At 48.7% G+C, this 19,484-nt stretch overlaps 6 protein-coding genes across 6 annotated transcripts; 3 read left to right on the forward strand and 3 right to left on the reverse strand.

Moving 5' to 3' along the window:
• Window positions 1-152: 152 nt before the first annotated feature.
• Window positions 153-1,044, reverse strand: BP5553_02610 (Uncharacterized protein; the record flags this gene model as incomplete). The annotated part of the gene is made up of 3 exons (XM_032011233.1): window positions 153-328; window positions 400-492; window positions 561-1,044. The coding sequence occupies 3 exons, from the start codon at window positions 1,042-1,044 to the stop codon at window positions 153-155; spliced, it is 753 nt and encodes a 250-aa protein (XP_031870926.1).
• Window positions 1,045-1,652: 608 nt separating this feature from the next.
• On the reverse strand, window positions 1,653-2,245 carry BP5553_02611 (Uncharacterized protein; the record flags this gene model as incomplete). Its single annotated transcript, XM_032011234.1, has 3 exons — window positions 1,653-1,936; window positions 1,988-2,116; window positions 2,167-2,245. 3 exons carry the CDS (start codon window positions 2,243-2,245, stop codon window positions 1,653-1,655), a joined length of 492 nt encoding a protein of 163 aa, XP_031870927.1.
• A 1,845-nt stretch (window positions 2,246-4,090) lies between these two features.
• On the forward strand, window positions 4,091-5,822 carry BP5553_02612 (O-acetylhomoserine ami; the record flags this gene model as incomplete). The annotated part of the gene is made up of 5 exons (XM_032011235.1): window positions 4,091-4,195; window positions 4,255-4,338; window positions 4,537-4,896; window positions 4,943-5,602; window positions 5,661-5,822. 5 exons carry the CDS (start codon window positions 4,091-4,093, stop codon window positions 5,820-5,822), a joined length of 1,371 nt encoding a protein of 456 aa, XP_031870928.1.
• Window positions 5,823-7,064: 1,242 nt separating this feature from the next.
• Window positions 7,065-9,123, forward strand: BP5553_02613 (uncharacterized protein; the record flags this gene model as incomplete). The annotated part of the gene is made up of 8 exons (XM_032011236.1): window positions 7,065-7,266; window positions 7,322-7,537; window positions 7,594-7,855; window positions 7,907-8,176; window positions 8,233-8,308; window positions 8,367-8,613; window positions 8,664-8,894; window positions 8,972-9,123. 8 exons carry the CDS (start codon window positions 7,065-7,067, stop codon window positions 9,121-9,123), a joined length of 1,656 nt encoding a protein of 551 aa, XP_031870929.1.
• Window positions 9,124-11,303: 2,180 nt separating this feature from the next.
• Window positions 11,304-14,765, forward strand: BP5553_02614 (uncharacterized protein; the record flags this gene model as incomplete). The annotated part of the gene is made up of 1 exon (XM_032011237.1): window positions 11,304-14,765. One exon carries the CDS (start codon window positions 11,304-11,306, stop codon window positions 14,763-14,765), a length of 3,462 nt encoding a protein of 1,153 aa, XP_031870930.1.
• A 935-nt stretch (window positions 14,766-15,700) lies between these two features.
• BP5553_02615 (uncharacterized protein) lies at window positions 15,701-18,901 on the reverse strand (the record flags this gene model as incomplete). Its single annotated transcript, XM_032011238.1, has 3 exons — window positions 15,701-16,702; window positions 16,752-18,556; window positions 18,619-18,901. 3 exons carry the CDS (start codon window positions 18,899-18,901, stop codon window positions 15,701-15,703), a joined length of 3,090 nt encoding a protein of 1,029 aa, XP_031870931.1.
• Between the last annotated feature and the right edge of the window lie 583 nt (window positions 18,902-19,484).

Raw genomic sequence — 19,484 nt, forward strand, 5'->3', positions numbered from 1 at the left:
AAGCCAAATAAGACCAACGGCGCCATACATATAAAAAGCCACCATCGCAACAAACTATTTCTCAAATGTCTCTTTAATTTTATACAGTCCGTCTATCTAACCTACAAATACCCCTCCCCTCCACTCTACCCTCCCGTCAAACCAACAGCCCCTCATCTCGTTATGCCCTTCTCAGCCAGTTGCTTCTTCGGCGTCGAAGTCCCACTACCACTCGATCCGGCCAACCAAGCAGCAGCATCGAAATTCTGCAGCGGGTTTGCTGCCGCTCCACCTCCGATTGTTGAGGATTTCTGCCGCTCTTCGAATTCGGCCTTCATTTCGGGGTCCACTATAGCAACACGAGGCATTAGTATGTAGCGAGAAGAGGGAGTGAGGTAAAAGGGGTAAGGAACAACGTACTGTTATCCATAAGATACGGCATGCCAAAAACAACCAGCATACTTGCGCCCGCAATAAGAATCATAGGATTCTTCAGCAGACCAAGGGGAGAAACTATATGTTTTTTAATATTAGCACAAACTCTCCCACTCGATAGAATAAAGAAACCAGGGAAGACATACAGCCCTGCCTCACGATGAAATACTCCTTCTCCCCAGCAGCCGGCTTCGCATCAAACGTCCAGACCTCCTTCCCCTGCTCCACGATCTTCTTCACGGCCACCACTTCTCCTTTATTCGCCCACTCATTGCCGCGGAACGTGCCCCAGACCTCGACTTCGGGGGTTGTGGTTGCTGGGTCTGTTTTCTTGGTTGGGGGAGTGTGGTGCGCCGGCTCGTGGATGTCCACGCGTAGGGGGAGGAAGAAATGCGTGTGTGCGTGCACATCTAGGAGATAGGAGCCGCTGGTGACATTGCGGAAGGAGAAGGTGTTGTCTGCGCGGAGGGGGGCGCAGTAGCTGTGGGAGAGTGTGGTGAGGGTTGCGCTTGTGCTGGCTGGGAGCGTGGATGGGAAGAGGAGCTGAGGGGAGGAGGGGACGTTGACGAGGAGGTGGGTTGAGAGCACGGGGGTGCTGAGCAGCACTGCGAGAAGGCTGGAGATGCGCATTTTTGGGGATTGAGGGCTGAGGATGAGGAGCTGGCTGGTGGGGGATTGATTGAGGTTCGTGATGGTCGTTGATGGAGCTTGGTGTTGCACTAGCGAGGATGACAGCTGCTGCAGCTTTAGAAAGCTTATTAGTACACTTAAACGTCTATTAGGTTTGTTACTATTAATTATTAATCCTTCTAGAGCCCTATTCCTAGATTTTGAGTTAGATATTCTATTAAGTAATTCTAGTTTTACTGCCACGTTAAAAATGAGGCAATGTATTTGCGAGATGTCTAGGTATCTACCCCCTGCACACTCTCTGACCAAAGAAAGCCTGCAAGTTATATAATTTCCAAATCTTCATTCATTGGTATGAGGTTCATGATTCTAATGCGCAGCAAATAGATAGAGATTGCTATTGTTTGTTGTTCTTGCCTTACGCCGCCTAGCCAATTCCTTCCAATCCCCTTTTCCCATATACAAAAACACCAGCATAACAGGCATGAAGTAAGCAGCACAGTATACACGACGTCTTCAAAACCTCATTCTCCATCCATCCCATTCGCTCGACGAATTCCCCTCTGTTTCTCTCATTCCATATTCTCTCGTCCAGGCGTGCCAGCTGCTTATGGGTGAGGAGGGAGCGGGCTCTGAGACATAGGGTGGTTCGCCTTCTCGTTATTGCTTTTTGAAGGTCCGCCCTTCATCATTTTCAGAATAACCAAGGCAGTAGTACCAGTCCAGAGGAGCCAACTAAAACCAGCGAAGGCGGAAGCAGCTCGTGCCGCACCACAAACGGTGCCACGGCAGAAGACCAGTTTGCTGATGAAGACGGCAAGGGCGATAAAGCCCGCAAAGTAGAAGAGGGTATTTACGGCCTCAACTGCCAAATGGACGAATGGATGTGATGCTGCGAAATATCAGTTGCTGTTCGTTCGACGAGTTATTCGGGAGGACTTACCCCTTGGCATGAGGATCGGGGCTAACACCAGGTAGGCGATGGAGATCATGGAAAAGAGGGGAAGGAAAATGAGGAAGTTGACCTGAGAAGGGGATGCTATCAAGATCTCGGCATCGTACCAGTGGGCGACTATAAGATTATTAGACATTTTCTTCGAGCTGGAAATAAGTTGCCCTAACCGTAGGATGAGAGTACGATAATCACAAACGCAAACACGCCTTGGGCAACGCGGACCGGGAGCATAAAGTCGAGCTTCATTTTCATAGGATTTCTGGGCATCACTAGACTTCGTTTTCTCGTAAGAGGATGGTGATATTTAATAAAATGAAGCAGCAGCAACTGGTGCGCGCGTAAAATGAGTGTAAGAATGTAGTTTCGAAGAAAATAACGGGAAAAGTGAAAAAGATAGTCAGGAAATGAATGATAATATCGAGGAGTCGCAGACCACCACTGATACTACAAGTTCTTGGAAGAAGACGGATCCCACAATTAGGGTGTCGCCCCTCTTCTATGAAAGAAATTGGCGGGCATGATCTTGTGGGTGCTGTAGTCTTGAGCCGTTCTGTGTATCATTTTGAAACGACCAGGGACGTCGAGCGACTCCAGCCGCAAAAGTCCCGGGAGCGACGACGAATCGAACAAAGCTTTGAAGCAGACGGAATTAGAAATAGGGAGGCTGCTCTCTATTTGCCGCGAACATGGGGCCTAACTAAAGGAAGTATTGGCTGCGAGCTTGAATTGCTCCCTCGATCTCAGTCGACTTTACTGCAGTGCGACAACCACTAGGTTGAAGGCAGAAGAGAGGCTACGATTCGCAACTATGCCTGAGTGAGGGATCTCTCGCAGGGTCATTTCGCTGCTCATACGATCTCCTCGAAGCATTGACCGCAGTGTGAAATACCAAGAGGTCTTGGACGCTCTTCAAACAGTTTCAAGCTTTTGAGGTGTGACGATGCAAAGGCACGAAGACCCCCCCAAGATCCACTACTACTGCGCTGCCATGAGCCTCAACAGCGAAGTACCGACGTAGGCCTAGGCCAAGTCTGACACGCGGGTTGAGACAGCGACGATGATAAGAGCCAGGTCAATGCGGGAGTGCACCTATGAATAGGCCACGCTAGGGAGAATCTTCAAGAAGCTATATTAATAAGAATGATCAACACAGATCGCGGGAATTGGTGATTGCGATCGTGGACTCTGTACTTGGTAGAGGCCATAAGTGGAAAAGAGGAGCCAATTAGGGGTCATCAAGTAATAATAACAGCTACTCGAGCATTATTACTACTTCCGGAACGTGATTGCTTGCTCGGGGAGTGGGGGACTAGATTACGACATACCACGTGACATAGCTTGATGACACCTCGGCCTAATTTCTTCGACGAAATAGGACAGAGCAACTGAGGATGGTACCTTACTTGGGTAGTATGGTGCAGCTGGAAACCGAATAGCGATTGAACCAGCCAACCAGATAGCTGGAGTTACCAATAAGAGCACTTATGTACTGTAAATCTCTGTGTGCCTTCAAAGCAAGGGTAAATAAAGTGCCTGCAGCTGGTGCCTTTCCAAGCCGCAATATAAAACGATATAAGATACTACTATTAAGGTTATATATCAATCTGCAGCATTTCCTCGGAATGCTTCTCGGTCCAGGGGCCCCCCCCCGCCTCCGCCGACCGGCATCGGAGTTGGATGTTGAAGCCAGTACCTTGACTTTGGAGCTGATTAGCAACAACGGCGAAGCTCAAGAAGAGCTATTATTCCATCATTCAATGATAAACAAGAATAATAATAGAGAGGCAGAGTGCTACTCTCAAAAAACCAATAGCCAACCCTAGTAGGAACTGCTATAAGCCAATTTCTGGTGCGATGGCGTGATGCAGCCTTCACCAGCTAGGCTTGTATCCAACCCGCCTACACCACTGTTTACCCCACATCGATCTGAGTTCCTTTTTCCTCAATCAGAATATAGTCCCCGCCGCACCCCTCGCCGCTCTCTCCCATCAACTTCAATACAATTCCTTCAGTCAATCTCTCTCCTCCGCAAGATCCAAGAATTAAGTCGTTCTTGCGCGCTCCCATTTCCTCCTCTTCCATTCCATCACAATGGCCCCTCCTGTCAGCTCCAACTTCGAGACTCTCCAGCTCCATGCGGGCCAGGAGCCAGACTCTGCAACCAATGCTCGAGCCGTCCCGATCTATGCCACCACCGTCAGTCAAGACCCTTCTGCCGGGCTATTATCTTGTTTGGAACTAATTGGAGTGCGCAGAGCTTCACCTTCAATGACTCCGCCCATGGCGCGAGACTCTTCGGATTGAAGGAGTTTGGCAACATCTACAGCCGTATTATGAACGTACGTAGGCATCTGTGCCCTTTCACTTTTCTTCTTTTGTTTTGTATGTTTGGAATCCGGGGGTTGTCGATTTACTGGATATTCCCCCACTGCCCGCTCATCTGCAAGCCATCGCGTTCAGCTTTGCGGGGTGGAAGGACACAGCCGCCTACGCCGACCATTCAATTGCGCGCCTCAACTAACAATCAAATCCGATAGCCTACTGTCGATGTCTTCGAGAAACGTTTGGCAGCCCTTGAGGGCGGTGTCGCTGCCGTGGCAGCAAGCTCCGGCCAGGCAGCCCAATTCATGGCTATTGCCGCACTTGCCCATGCCGGCGATAACATCGTATCGACCACCAACCTGTATGGCGGATCCTATAACCAATTGAAGGTGTTCCTCCCACGATTGGGCATCCAGACCAAGTTTGTCACCGGCGATAACCCGGAAGATTTCGGTGCCGCAATCGATGAGAATACCAAGGCCGTCTACATTGAGAGCATTGGAAATCCAAAGTATAACGTTCCGGACTTCGAGGCAATTGCCAAGGTTGCTCACGAGCATGGTGTCCCCGTTATCGTAAGTTTTAATGTTGTTGCTGCGTTCCCCGTTCTAATTATGCCAGGTCGACAACACCTTTGGTGCTGGTGGCTACTTCATCCGTCCGATCGAGCATGGCGCAGATATTGTCGTCCATTCAGCTACCAAATGGATTGGTGGACACGGCACAACAATCGGAGGCGTGGTCATTGATTCAGGAAAGTTCGACTGGGGCAAGAATGGCAAGCGTTTCCCCGAAATGGTGGAGCCATCTCCTGGATACCACGGGCTGAAGTTCTGGGAGACCTTTGGTCCTATCACTTTTGCCATTAGACTCCGTGTTGAGATCCTCCGTGATTTGGGAAGCGCTCTGAATCCATTTGCCGCCTTCCAGTTGATCCAGGGTATTGAGACTTTGAGTCTGCGTGCTGAGCGCCATGCTCAGAATGCTCTGGCTGTGGCTAGATGGCTCGAGGCAAGCCCACATGTCGCGTGGGTTTCGTACCCAGGTCTGGAGAGCCATCCATCGCACGAGTTGGCAAAGAAATACCTGAAGCGGGGATTTGGAGGCGTGTTGAGCTTCGGTGTAAAGGGTGGTGGCGCTGGTAGTCAAGTGGTTGATGGGTTCAAGCTGATCTCCAACTTGGCGAACGTTGGAGATGCGAAGACTCTTGCAATTCACCCCTGGTCTACTACCCATGAACAATTAACAGAATCTGAGCGGTTAACTTCCGGCGTGACTGAGGTGTGTTTTAATGGCTCATGTTTTCGGGTTACCCTTTTTTGCTAACGTTACGCCACAGGATCTTATCCGCATCTCCGTGGGCACCGAACATATTGACGATATCATTGCCGACTTTCAGCAATCCTTCGAGGCGGCCAAGGCGGCCGCAACAACAGGAGGGGAGGGTGAAAATGCTCTGAAAACAGGCAGCGCCGATGCTGACGCCAAGATGGTAGTTTAGATTTCCTTGTTTGGGAGGTGTCCGGGGTGATTCCTTTTTGCTTCGTTTAAAGCGAGTTGAGTGCTAAAAGCTCGACGCAGAAGTCCCGTTTATGATTTTATGACTCCGGTAACTTAGAGGAATGAATACCCGCTAGGTCAATTCAAAGTACCTACATTGCCTATCGAAAATATACAAATTCCAAATAACTACTACGTAGGTGTCGACTAACAAATCTCGCTAATCTAAAATATTTTCATATATACCTGTACCTCCCTCCGTAGGAAGTACCGAGTACGAAGTATAGAGCAGTACCCCTTATATTTTACCACCGGTATTTCTTCCCCATCTACCAGTGGCGTCCTAATATCTACTACCGAGTACGCCGTACTATGTACAATACTAATACTCCGCAATACCATACAGTACCCGGTCCTCGTATTCCTCGACCACTTAATAAGCTTATCTTTAAATAGGAAGGGCCGAATTTGTGCCAGAAGTATTAACATTGTACGTAGAACCGCCCATCCGGTCTGCTGCCCGAGGCCAACCGGTACAAGATCTTCCACCAGATTGGGTCGGCGGCCAGACCGGTCGCACGGCCGGCTTGGCCCATCGCCTCAGATTGCAACGACTTTATCCTCGTATGGGGGAATGGGTTAGCGTGCTAGTGCGGCGCACCTCAGTGCAGATCATTCGAGGAATATGGAGGAAGATGGCCTCCGGCACCTTTCTGCATGCAGCTGGCGCTTCCCGTTGCGGGGCCCCGGGGTCGTGGGGTTCAGTACCAACTTACACTACCACGGACTACCTCCGTGAATTTCCCAGGCATAAGTAGCTACTCGTGAAGCTGCGAAGAACGTTTACCAGAGTTTGCCATCGCCAAGTGGCCCAAGAGGGATGGGATTTCCGAAACGTGGTTATCATAGGTTCCCCGGGTTCTACCCACCCCTGGGTCGCTCAGCATGCCTGGTCCATTTCATTTATCCGGTTCCCTCAATCTATTTATCCACTCTATAACCCCGCGGGGTTGGCAAGTGGCCTCGCTGGTCTCTAGATGAGATCCGGGGAACCACGTTCGTACCATGTCGGAATGCCATAATAGTATCTTCCGGGAAATGGGTGATAGATGCGTAGCTTGTTATAATAAGGAGGGAGTTCGTCCCGGTATCTGGGTTTTTCCATCCTGTTTTCCGCAGGAGCCTATACGAATCCTGCAAGTAGTAGCTTTCCGTTAAAGTTGCTCAATAACACGCCGTCAATATGGGGCTCATCGATTTGGGAAAAGAGTCGGACCCGATTCTGACCCGTTTGGTGGACGAGGATAAGGTCATTTGGTACAAGAAGAGAAACCTGAGATTGTTGTATCTTTTGCTCTACCCCACGTGCATGGGCATTGAGATCACATCCGGATTCGATTCTCAATTGATCAATGGCGTGCAGTTCTTGCCCCCCTGGCTCAAATGTTAGTAGAAGGAAGACCTTGTCTAAGTCTATGGTTTTCTTACTGATGGATATAGATTTCGGTCATCCCGCCATCGATGTGAAAGGAAAGGACACATGGATGGTTGACGCCCCTTTGTTGGGAATGGTGGCATCTGCCTACAGTTTGGGCGCTATTCTTATGGTTCCTGTGGTGCCGTGGGCAGCACAGGCATTCGGTCGACGATGGTCTATCTTTCTGGGTTCAGCGCTTCAATGCGTAGGCGCCATCATCCAAGGGTTTTCAACTCACGGTAAGGACCATTAAGCTTTGTGGGCTAGTGATCAACCGCTAATTACCACTCCGCAGTTGCAATGTACATCATTGCTAGAATGATCCTTGGTGCTGGTATCATCTTCTGTATTGTCTCCGGCTCCGCTATGTTGGGCGAGCTCTCATACCCTAAGGAACGGCCAATGATGACTTCTATGTTCAACGCATCCTACTTTGTGGGCTCGCTCATAGCTTCTGGGATTGTGGTTCGGACATCTACGATTCTGAATGACTGGTCATGGCGAATTCCGTCATTGCTTCAATGCTGCCCGTCTCTCCTGCAAATGGGTCTAGTCTTGTGAGTTGAAATCCTCTCAAGTCAATGACTTATCTAACAGCTTTGCTCTAGCTTCCTCCCTGAAAGTCCTAGATACTTGATTAGTAAAGACCGCCGCGACGAGGCCTTTGATATCTTAGTCCATTACCATGCTGAAGGAGACCGTGATTCCCTCTTTGTCAAGGCCGAGATGTCTCAAATCGAGACTACCATCGCACTGGAGTTGGAAGCTGCGAAGTTGTCCTGGTGGGATATGGTCAGAAGCCCTGGTATGCGACGCAGAACGTTCATTGCATCAGCAATGGGTTTGTATACCCAATGGTCTGGAAATACATTGATCTCGTAAGCCCCATGACAGAAGTGGTTCGCTTGTTGATCACTATACTGACAATGTGTAGATTCTATCTTGCAAAGATTCTCGAGCTCATTGGATATACGGACGTCCACACCAAGACCATGATCAACCTCGGAAACGTATGTTTAACTTAATCTGCATACCTCTTCTAGAAAATTGCAATCTAACAATTTGCAGACCGCATGGAGTTTCATTAACGGCACTGCTATTGCCCTCATCGCCCCGCGCTTCAAGCGCCGCACTATGTTCTTGACTGGTGCATGCGGTATGTTGGCTGTCTACGTCGGTTGGACCGTCGCCCAACAGCGAGCCCTCGTCGCAATCGAGAACAAGAGCCAAAACAAAGGCGCCGGTATTGCTGTCCTCTTCTTCATCTACATGTACTCCGTCTGGTACAACATTGGAAACAATGCCCTGACCTACAGTAAGCTTGCCCCACCATCCCCACCCTTCCGAGCTAATATGGTTCTGTAGCATACCTTATCGAGCTATTCCCCTACGCCGAACGCTCCCGTGGTATCTCCATCGAACAATTCTTCGGTCGCGGCGCCGCCTTCTTCACCAACTTCGTCAACCCCATCGGTATCGATGGCGCTGGCTGGAAGTACCTCATCATGTATATCGCGCTTATCCTCTGTGAAATCGCGACCATCTACTTCTTCTACCCCGAGACCCAGGGGCGAACTTTGGAGGAATTGGCCTTCTGTAAGTTTTTCCTTTGCTACTTGCTTCTTGTTCTAGACTATGAGGGAATAACATGGACTAATATGATTGTGAAATAGTGTTCGAGGACCAAGCCATCGCTGATAAGGCTACCACTGCTGTTGAGAAGACTATCCATTTTGGAAGCCCAGATGACAGACGCGTTGGCGAGCCAGGGATTGAGGTCGAGCATATTAGCGAGGCCGTACCCGCGGAGAAGTCTGAGAAGTGATGGGGATAATTAGGAATTAAGTTTTTTTAACTTATGGTAGCGAGTACTGTGAGGTTAATGGATATTGTTAAAACTCAAGCTTTATTGATTCTTTGCGCGTGAATAAGGTACGGGCTATTATAGCCCGCATGTTGAAGAGAAGTGAAGCTGAACTTGCCTATTGTTGAAGTCCCCAACCGTATTTCTCCAACACAAGCAAACCATCATAGACACCAACTTTCGTTATACGAGGACGGTATAGCCCATAAGTCGAAAAGTAAAGATAATAGAGAAGGCAAAGGAAGACAGACTAGCAGGACAAGCAAGTTATTGGAAAGACTCTAGCTAATTCCCAGCAACCCCTATAAAACAGGTCAAGGTAGGTATCATGCATAGCTAGGTGTACCTTACCTATAGGTAGTTGCCGCCTCAAGAGAGAAGCCACCCTCACAACAATAGCCACCGCCTTCCCTCGCTAGCTATCTACCACTTTTCACCGCCCGCCCTCCCAACACCACCATACCCTCCTACATAAAGCCAAATAAGGCAAAACCAATTAATCGGCACAAGGGCTGTCCACTTGGCGAGGTGGTACGGATCAAATTGTGTGTGCGATGTTGGAGAGAGTTTCCTGTCTTTTCTTAGAGAGATCTCGAAAAAGGCTCAGCCTAAAGTAATTAAAACTCAGTGCGTCTGGTTTTAACCAGGGGCGGGCGCTGCGGCGCTCCCTGGATTTTTGCTATTTTTAATTATCGAATATCTTTTTTTTCCTCCTCTTCGTCTTTTTACTTTTTGGCGAAGTCGTTGGGAGGGTGGAGTATACAGAACGTCCTCACCTTCGGTTAGCGAAAACGACAAAAGGGGGGCGAGGACGCGAGAATACAAAAGAGAGCGCTCACCTTCGGTTATTCTATATAAAATTAAAATTAAAGCCCAAAAAATATTATCGTATACTCGCAGAGCAAAAAGAGTTCAGCCCGGTGTCGAATGCCTACATCTCTAGCCGATTTTTGTCACTGTCGTGTTTTGTCGTTTTTGGGCCTATCGATCCTCTCCAGAAGTCAATTTGACCTGAACCACTTAACCAAGTGGCAGCCTTTTGTCTTCCTTAAATGCCAAAAAGGCTTATATTGATTTACATCGGATAGGCAGGCAAAGGTATTTGACTAACCTTATATGTTCTATACAAGTTAAAGTGGCTTTTCTATAAAATACCTCGCTACAACTACAGTACTAACCTACCTATAAATATTGGAATACTGGTGAGACGAGTTTCACCGCAAGCATACCAAATCCAGATACAATTCTTCGATAGATACACGTCTTTGATACGAGGACGAGGTGACAAGGTAGGCCGATTCTAATGGTGAGGTGATCCTATGCTTAGATACCAATTCCATTGCCTCAACTCTTTCAACTCTCGGAACCCGTCTTTGAACTGCATTCTGGCTGCTGCGGTAGAAAAGCGGCACAAACCAGGCCGAGAGTTTCCTGGGAAGGTTTGGGTGTTCGAAATAATCTTTCTACGGAATGATAGGAGTGCTTACTCCAAGATCGTTCCGCGAAATCAATAGGCAGAAGAGCAACTCTGCACATGGAACCTGCGACATTAGGAGATAGGTGTATCATACTCTGTACAGCTCCAAGCACTCCCATGCATATATATAAACCTACCTGATGAGTAGCAAGGTAGACTTAACATTATATTTGGCTATCTTTTTATTTGACTAACCTAACAATCCTAAGATTACCAAAAAGTCGCTAATAAGAGAGAGTTTGTAGAGCTGATAGGCGCTAATCAGCGATGCTTCATCTTGTGTTTTGAGTTCTCTGGCTGCTTGCTGTCTTATTCTGTATTTTGGGTTACCGACTTCGTGGACACAGCTCAGCAAGGCTGCGAGCTTGGGCCCGTTGCAGTACCAGAAATCAACTGGTCAATAATTTAGTCATTAGAACGTGGGGTTTATGGAGGAATATCCCACGTTACTGAACCCGCGTATCAAATAGTGAGGCTGCACGCCAACCGCCTTGAAATTTCGGGTTTGGGTCCCAATATGGGCCTATGTCTCGTCCGGCATTCTCTAGGACTGGCTTTTCCCCGCAGAGATCTCTTTGGAAACTACAAATTATCTTTATCATAGTTGTCTCCATCCACATTCTCCACCGATCAAAGCGTCAAAGCTATCTTTCTTTTCTTCAAAATGTCAGCCGTTGGCAAGATTGCAGACCTGTCCGCGAACCTTAGCAACAATCTCAATCTACTAAATATCAAAGTCGACTTTTCACATTCTGACTTCTCCCTTTGGAAGTGCTCGGCTCCGAAGGAGTTTTCTGCAGTGGGTGCAGCCTTGTCGTCCCAGAGGAAGAGCAATGCGGAAGATGGTCCAACTCACAAGACTGCTCGAAGGCTGGGCGGTCTATTTGAACAGCTGATTCCTTCCACCCCCAAACTCCTCAAGGCTTATGGGTTGCGATCATCAGAAATAATTGGAACACCCGGCATCAATCCCAAAGGCACCGATAAAGATGGCCCTTTTGAAGAGTATGTCGGGACTGATTGCACCACCCTATGGGCTGCCGCAACCTCAGGCCCGGCTTCCCTTGGAATCCAGTTGTTATCTTGCATCCTTGCAAGAGCCTGGCCTGCTGATAAAGCTACCTCGATCTGGGTTGAGATTGTTGCCGAGAGGCAGGCGGAGGTCGTGGCTGCGGTGAACGAGAATTGTATAATTTCCACTTCTACACTCGTTGCTGCAAGACAGGACATCTCGAGGTCGGAACTTGCAAATTGGGATGCGAGCGTCAGATCTTGGCTTCGACAGGCTGATCAGATTAAACGAACTGATCACAATCAGTTCCTTCTAATCATCAAGAATGTTGCAACTCCTTTCGTCACCAGCAAATCCACCTATTTGTCAGTCATCGGCAGCTGGACGAAATCAATGTGTTGCATGGAAAAACTTCTTAATGACGAGCCCCAGCAAGTATCCGATAGAGCTGTACTCCTCGCACTCTCTGCTTGGCATCTGTACCCTGATCTAGTCGTATATGGAGATGAAGCAACGAATGTGAAGTTCCATGATCGTCTCACCCCTGAGCACGCAATTGTCACCCTCGGACTTGGGGTGATGAGAGCGGATTGTGATGATGGTGGTGTACGATGGTCTTTGGCACTGTCTCATCTACGATACTACGGAGATCCTGTCAAAGTCACTAGTAACGAAGACATCTCTCGTGTATCGATTAATCAGCTTGAAGCAGTAGTGCTGGGGGTGGTATTTGGTTCCTGGGGCCTTGCGAAGGCAGATATGATTGACGCCGCGCGATGGGTAAAAGCATTGTGGGATTACTTGCAAACCTCAATCCCGCCTGAGAATACCAGTCTTCGATTCGGCATACGGTGGATGTCAGTCCTTGCTAGTGGTGCTGTATACATTACTGAGCTACCGGATTCAGAATTGAAAAATGGTACGGCACTACTTGGCTATGGAGCGCGTCGAGCGGGTAGATTTATCTGTGATGATCATATGCCTCGGGGTTATCAAACTCCTTTCTTTGGGCTCCTTAACAGATCGATTTCGTCATCACTATCGGAGAAGTATGATATTGACCGAGGGGTCCATTATCTGCGGGGGCTTGCAGGATCAATTGGACTCCAGAATGACGAGGCTTTCATTAGCTTCTCGATAAATTTTGGGAAGATTTGCTACTACGAATATGCGACGGTGACTCCGCATCATCAGCAGCTTGATGGACCACTCCAGGACTCGGCCATCAAAACGACACATGGAAGGTGGATCCAGGCCACAACTTGTTGGGAAGCCAAAATGAATCCCTACCAGAGCGTTTTCTCTAATAAGGAGCCTCCAATTCGTTTTAAACCCCTTTTCCAGTCCCAGGCTTCGTGCCATTGCGTAAATGAAATATGTGGGGTTAATTGCCCTTGCAGTGTAAACGGGGTTGCTTGTGGCACTGGATGCCATTCTTCATCTGCTCGACAATGCCAAAATCCTATAGATATCAGTTCCCGAATTGAGTATCTTGTGGAGAAAGGAGAGACATGCCACTTACCTTACAACCTCCAACTCCACCCAGGCAGGGAAACACAAAGTACACCAGTTCGATCGTTTTGTTCTCAGTGTTGCGAAGAACAGATGCCCATACCTACTATTCTTCGGCGAGGTGATGCAGGAAATCAAATCTGTTGGATCAACCCGCCGAAATTATTTAGCAAACGAACAAGCCCATCGACACTACTCAGCGATTGTCCAGCCGGCGGTAACTGCCAGTGCTTCGATTGGACCCCGTTACCCTTCCAAAACAACCCTGAAGCACACAATATATACCACATCCGACGAGAAAAGGTCAACTTCCGCCGCGTCCTCCAATTCCCAGGCGACGGGTATGCAGGTGGTGGCTTCGAATTATATATCAGAGACTGGGAAGACGGAAAGGTAAATTTCGAGCATCAGTACTACAACGATCGCCTTGAAAAAGCAAGAAAGAGTATAGATAGTGTTAAGGAGGGTCTTCAATTATTCCAGAGCCGAAATCTAGAACCCTCGAATGTCTGGAGATTCCTTAACAGGGTTAGGCTCAATGATCCTCTCACTGAAGCCGAAAGAGCGCCAAACCCGCCAGTTGAAGGGACATACGATCACAACTTTGATCTAACCTACAATCGCCTTTGGGCCGCAAAAATGATGTCCTTAGTTAACCTCCCATTGCCCAGCCTTCCGTCAGTTCAATGGCATCATTCCCTGAAGGCGCTTCAATCAGCTGCCTTAATCTACGAGAGACTTCCAAATGCGACAATATCTCTCGAGATTGTGACCCATCCCATTTTAAATGGCCATTGGGCACCAGGGCCATCCATATATCCAGAGGACGGGATGAGACGCCAGAACACTTTTGCATGCGTTGTTTTGTTTGAGACTGGCCATATCAATTTGACTCCACTTGACCTTGAACCCGTACTTGCAATAAGCATTGACAACTCAATATATGTTGCTGGGGAGCTCTTGTCAGATCCTTTTGACTACGTCACGGGCTATGATATCCGTCACATAGTAGGGAACATCGGCCATCCAGGAGTGAGTTTGATGATTGGACCACAGTCCCCTCGAGTCAGGAGTTTGAGTGATGACTGGCGACTTGTGCAACACGATTCATATGACTTGAAAAGGGAGGACAATTTCAAGGGGACTTCGTTACATTTGTCATTTACCAAATGGAAAGTACCACTGCCGACGACCAATCCCGGCTCTATCGACCAAGAAGTGCATTTCCTCGAGTCCGTGATCTCTCTGTGTGACCGTGGGGAGTGGATAGCCGACTTGGACATACTAGGCCTACACAAGATGAAGCCGGAGCGAGTGGATGTGGAATGTACTTGTGAAGGTCCCACACCAAACCAGGAAGCTTGGTTGCAAAAGATCATATCTCTCGACAATTGGGAAGAGACTCTGGACCTACCTTCTTCACTTAGCATTGTTCGAGCACATGGCAACTGGGCCACACGGTTGGCTGCTGTTTCACTGCTGAGTCAGAAGGGCCTGGGTTGTAGAATCGGTATTATAGGGCCACGGAAAATCTGCTGGGAGAAGATTCACATGAGATCTTTTCTTCGCGATGATATGAGCTTCCTCGTACTCGTTGATTGATTTTAGTACTTAAAATACGCGCATTGTACTGGGTATATATATGGGTAAACGTAATTGCCAACTTTTGGGTGCTCCTCAGCTTTCAGTCGGCATTCACTTACAACCCCATCGCATCATTAAATACAAACGTGACGAAATATTTGGCAGTAGCTAAACCCTCTTAAATCTAACCTTCCCATCAAACTTCCAAGACGGTGAATAGCCTCATAATTAGTCATCCAAACCTATGGAACTAAATTCCAGGTCGTGACAGGAGTGTTGCAAACAATGTAATAGCAGCTGTCTAGTGCTCCAACATATTTTCAGGTTCTTGTTAAGCTGCAGAGCCCATCCCTGTTATCTTGATTGAAGCCACTCTGGCCCTAATTCCGTCGACTAGTTACTTACTTATAGCCTATGGATACTTTCGTCTTATGTGATCTCAAAGATAACTCTAAATATCCTTTCAAATCCCCACCAAGTAGCGCAGTCCAAAAACATGGATTTCTGTTCTATCTTCGCCGTGGCTTGATGGAAAACACGGCCAGTTTTGTATATCATCGTGCGCAGTTCATAATATTCGAAAGATAGAACCTAGTAAGAGTAAAGAATTATTGATTACCGAAAGGGAGAGTAGTAACGTGGCTGAGCATAGAGTGGGCAGCACAATTATTTTGCAATCCAATGGGGAACAAGGGGGTATAACATTTTGCCTCCATATATAGGTAGGTAGGTGTGTAGGTCGGTAACTAAAGTAACGCTTCTACTACTCGCTTACATCCATTCCATCCGCTCAAAACGAAATGGGTAAACAGGTAAAATAACCCCGTATCGATATTGATTCGATCTCTGAAAGTGAAGGAGGCACACAGTCCCCGACAAGATACCATTTCAGTAAACCCCTCATAAACCGGACCTTCCATAATATCATACAATCCTACAAGGGGAATCCATAATTATGTACCCTGTTTCATCTGCCACAAGGCGGATTTAGCTCGCTCCCTAACATTCAACTCGGGATCTTGCTCTAGCTTCTCCAGCTTAGCAAGGAAACCGAGCTCCTTCAACTGGTTCGCCCGTTGCGCACAAGCTTGGGCATCACTCGCGTCGTCCATCCATGTAAGATTCGTAACAAGCCAGCATAGAGCGAGCCGGACTTCGATGGTGGTGTGGTTGAATTGGGGGACGAGGAGCTGTAACAGGTCGGTCTGGGCAATGACTAGTTGTCGATGGCGGGGAATGCTTGCTGCCATGTGCACGAGGATGTAGCCCACAGCCGCGATAATTTCTGGATGTGGAGGCTGAACCCGAGTCTCGGGTGCCGCTGGGTTTCGCCGACCAAATGGGTTGATGACTTTTGGTCTGAGTTTGGATGCTAGGATCTCAAATACCCTGTCTTGGCCTAAGGCGTTGAAGAGGAAGTCAATCATTTCTGTGGTCTCCGCAGTACCGCCTTGGCCAGCTCCTCCTATGAGATTCCGTATAAAATCGAGACCCTGCTCTTGTACAGCAATATCGTCCTTCCTGGCTTTTCTTGCAGGATTTGTTTCTGCTTCCCTTAGAGCTGCAAGTCTTAGTTCGGCTTGCTGAAGGGACTTGCTCCTACTACTGCTCGGTCGAGAGTTCGTAGATCGGCCAAAAGATGCGCCTAATGTAGAGCCAACAGGGTCTTCAAACTGGTCCATCTCAACATCTTCATTAGCTTCATCGTGTAGTCCCGAAGTTGGGCGTTCCTCTCCATTGCTTCTCGAGGACAGAAGTGCTTCGTCTTCGGTGTCGTCGCAAATGAGCTGTACAAGCCAACCCTGTCCGAGCTCCTCTAAACATAATCTCTTCACATCGTTGCTCACAGAGTGGACAAAGTGTTTCAAGGCCCAAAGAGCATTGAGGCGTAGCTTGGCATTCATAGAATGGGCATGCTCACAAAGGATTTTGAGAACTCCGGCTTCCGCGATCGACTGGTGGTACTTATTAGTCAAGTTCATAAGACAAGTAGGGTTTACTTACATCGCGCATAGGACTCACATCGGTCACTAAATTGCAGACCGTCGCAGTAGCTGCAATTTGGACCTCGATGTCGGGATGTTGGAGAAGGCGGAAGACAGGCATCGCAACGCCATTGTCGATTAGTGTGGTCCTCAAGATCCCCACAGATCGAGATAGCGCACGGATAGCCCCGCATGCAGCAATAAGCACATCCACACCATTAACCCCGTATCCCTGCTTGGTCTCATTCTCGCTAGAGCCATTGGGAGTTTTATCGGACTTGTCGGTAGCTTTGGGGGATGGTTTCCCAGGATTCGAATTCATCGACTCGACAATATAAGGGATCGTACCTTGATCTACTATTGCTTTCCGGTATTCATCTTTGAAGGGAACGAGCGCAGCTATAGCCTTCAGTGTGCTCTCCCTGACCTTGACTTTGTGAACAAGCAACGGCGGCTCCCCCTGATTGCCCAGCTTGGCAGTTTGAAATTCGGAATTCAATTCATCGCTGTCATGCGGTGACCATGTGTGGGGACGGAAAGCTTCAGTAACAGGATCATACGCAATCTTCAGTATCTTCGTGAGCTTGCCAACCACTCCAGCATCAAAGGCAGCCTTTTGGAGGTATTCGCTGTCAGTGATTAACATTGCAAGGACTGCGGGAGCGCGCTCTTTAATCGCCCAGTCAATACGTTGGGCCTCCTCGTCTGCAAAACTGTCCTTGCCGGTTTGCAAATTGAAATTGTCATCGAGCATTTGTACGAGAAGAGGTACTACTAGTAGGCCAATGGTGGTTTCCCGTGTCTTGCTCGTTAGGCCGGCTCGATAAAGGATCGTCAGAACAGATGCGGCCATCAATCGCTCCATGTCGCTTCTGTATCTGAGAGTAAATATAAGGTAGGCAATCAAAGGGTTTTCGGGCTCCTCTAAATCCGCATCGGGGACGGGTTGAGTTGGTAATTCCGAACCGGGTCCGGGAGAATCGCTCCAACTTGGGAGGGAGGTGCCATTGTATCTACTCGAGACAGAGCGTCCAGCCAGTCCTAATGGCTCCCTTGGACCAGGTGCACCTAGCGGAGGAAATGCAGATGCTTGGGCACTTGGACTCTTTAGCTGATGGAGAGGAACAAAAGGTAGAAGGTAGTCGATGGCGTTTAACTGGCTTTGGCGAACGTTCAGACCAGCTACGTTGAACGCATTCCAAACGGCGCGCGCACTCTGACATGCAGCAAACTCAGTAGGCTGGGAGATCGGAAAGATAGCCAAGATCGACGGAGAATACAAGAGCTGCGACGACCTAAACTTGGAATTGGCGATAATGACTGAGATTGCCTCGAGTATTACCCCAAGCTCTATATTTTGGTGTGAAACAGTTGGAAAGTACTCTTGAAGACCGTCTCTCTGTGCTAAGATGTCTGCGCCAGGTATAACAAGACCATCGGCAGCAACAAACCGAGACAACTCGGTAGCAAGCGCATCTAGAACTCCTGAGCTTGCTAGAGCTTGTTGATGGCGCTCCTCCCGGCAGATTCTACCGATCAAGGAGGCGGTAATTGATATTTGGCATTGGACCGCCGAAGAAGCCGAGGATTGCGATAATATACGACATATGGTGGGGAGATATTGGCGAGCAAAAAGTCCATCCGCGATGGCGCCCGTGTTTAAGGGATGCGAATTGGGAGCCAGTGCAGCAGAATCTGCAAGGTTTGATAGAGCACGGAGAGAGGCTAAGACGAGCTGTGACGGGTTGTTCGAGGGGCACAGGTTCGAAAGTACGGCCGGCAAAACAGACGCCGAGTGGAGATAGAGGAGAAAGGAAGGGCCTCCTAATTCCAGTAGTTAGCCAGAGCATACTGGAGCCCACAGAGAGCGGTTGGGAAGTTCTCACCGAGTGCAATGCTAGCCACGACCTGCAGCCCTTGCAGCCTAACCACCTCTTCCTCATTAAGAGGCTTGGATGCAAAGCTGTGGTCATGCGATTTGCCATCGGGCCTGCTGCCCAGATTATTCGACGTCAGACGCACCACCGGTTCTAGTATTCCCAGCGCTACAGCTTCTTGCTTCTTTAAAGGATGGCCCACGAGGTCATTCTTGAGAGCTCTCAGAGCACTGATTTGTTCGGCATGGTTCCTAGCATTTCGGATCTGTAACACCCAGGGCTGTCTCGCCATGATGGAGGCGGAGAAGGATGTGGTTGTCAGCTCAAGTGAGTTTGATAGTCGATTCGCGGGCAATGGAATAGTGGTTGAGTGAGCAATCTGGAGGCGTGGCAGACCGCCTGATAGAGCGCCTCCGTGGCAAAAGTCCGATTATCAGTGTCCCAAAAGCGTGGCTACCGTGGAAGACTGTGTGGTGGCCAAAAGACGTGAGTGAACTATATGGATTCTCAAGGTGACGCTCGCTAACTGATTGATAGCCTGCTGTAGGGCGCAACCTCCGCTTTACCCCAGCCGGTGTGCTGATACCGAGGATGGTGTGCGCATAGCAAATATTCAGCCTCGCCCGATCTACCGATCTACCGGGCTCGCCCAAGAGCCAATACCAAGGCCGCATGGGAGCATGCGCAAAACAACAGAACAAGATAATCCGCCCCCACTAGCACTCGCCCCATGGTCCATACACAGACCGGATCCTCTCTCTATATACGAGTGATGTGATCTCTTTATTCTGGAGTGCTAGATTGCCGTTGGACTGCTTTTATATCGAGTTTCCCGTCGGCCCGGCCAGCGAGCGATTAATATAATACATACACTG

This window comes from Venustampulla echinocandica, assembly GCF_003357145.1.
Source record: "Venustampulla echinocandica strain BP 5553 chromosome Unknown scaffold_1, whole genome shotgun sequence".
Lineage (NCBI taxonomy): Eukaryota > Fungi > Ascomycota > Leotiomycetes > Helotiales > Pleuroascaceae > Venustampulla > Venustampulla echinocandica.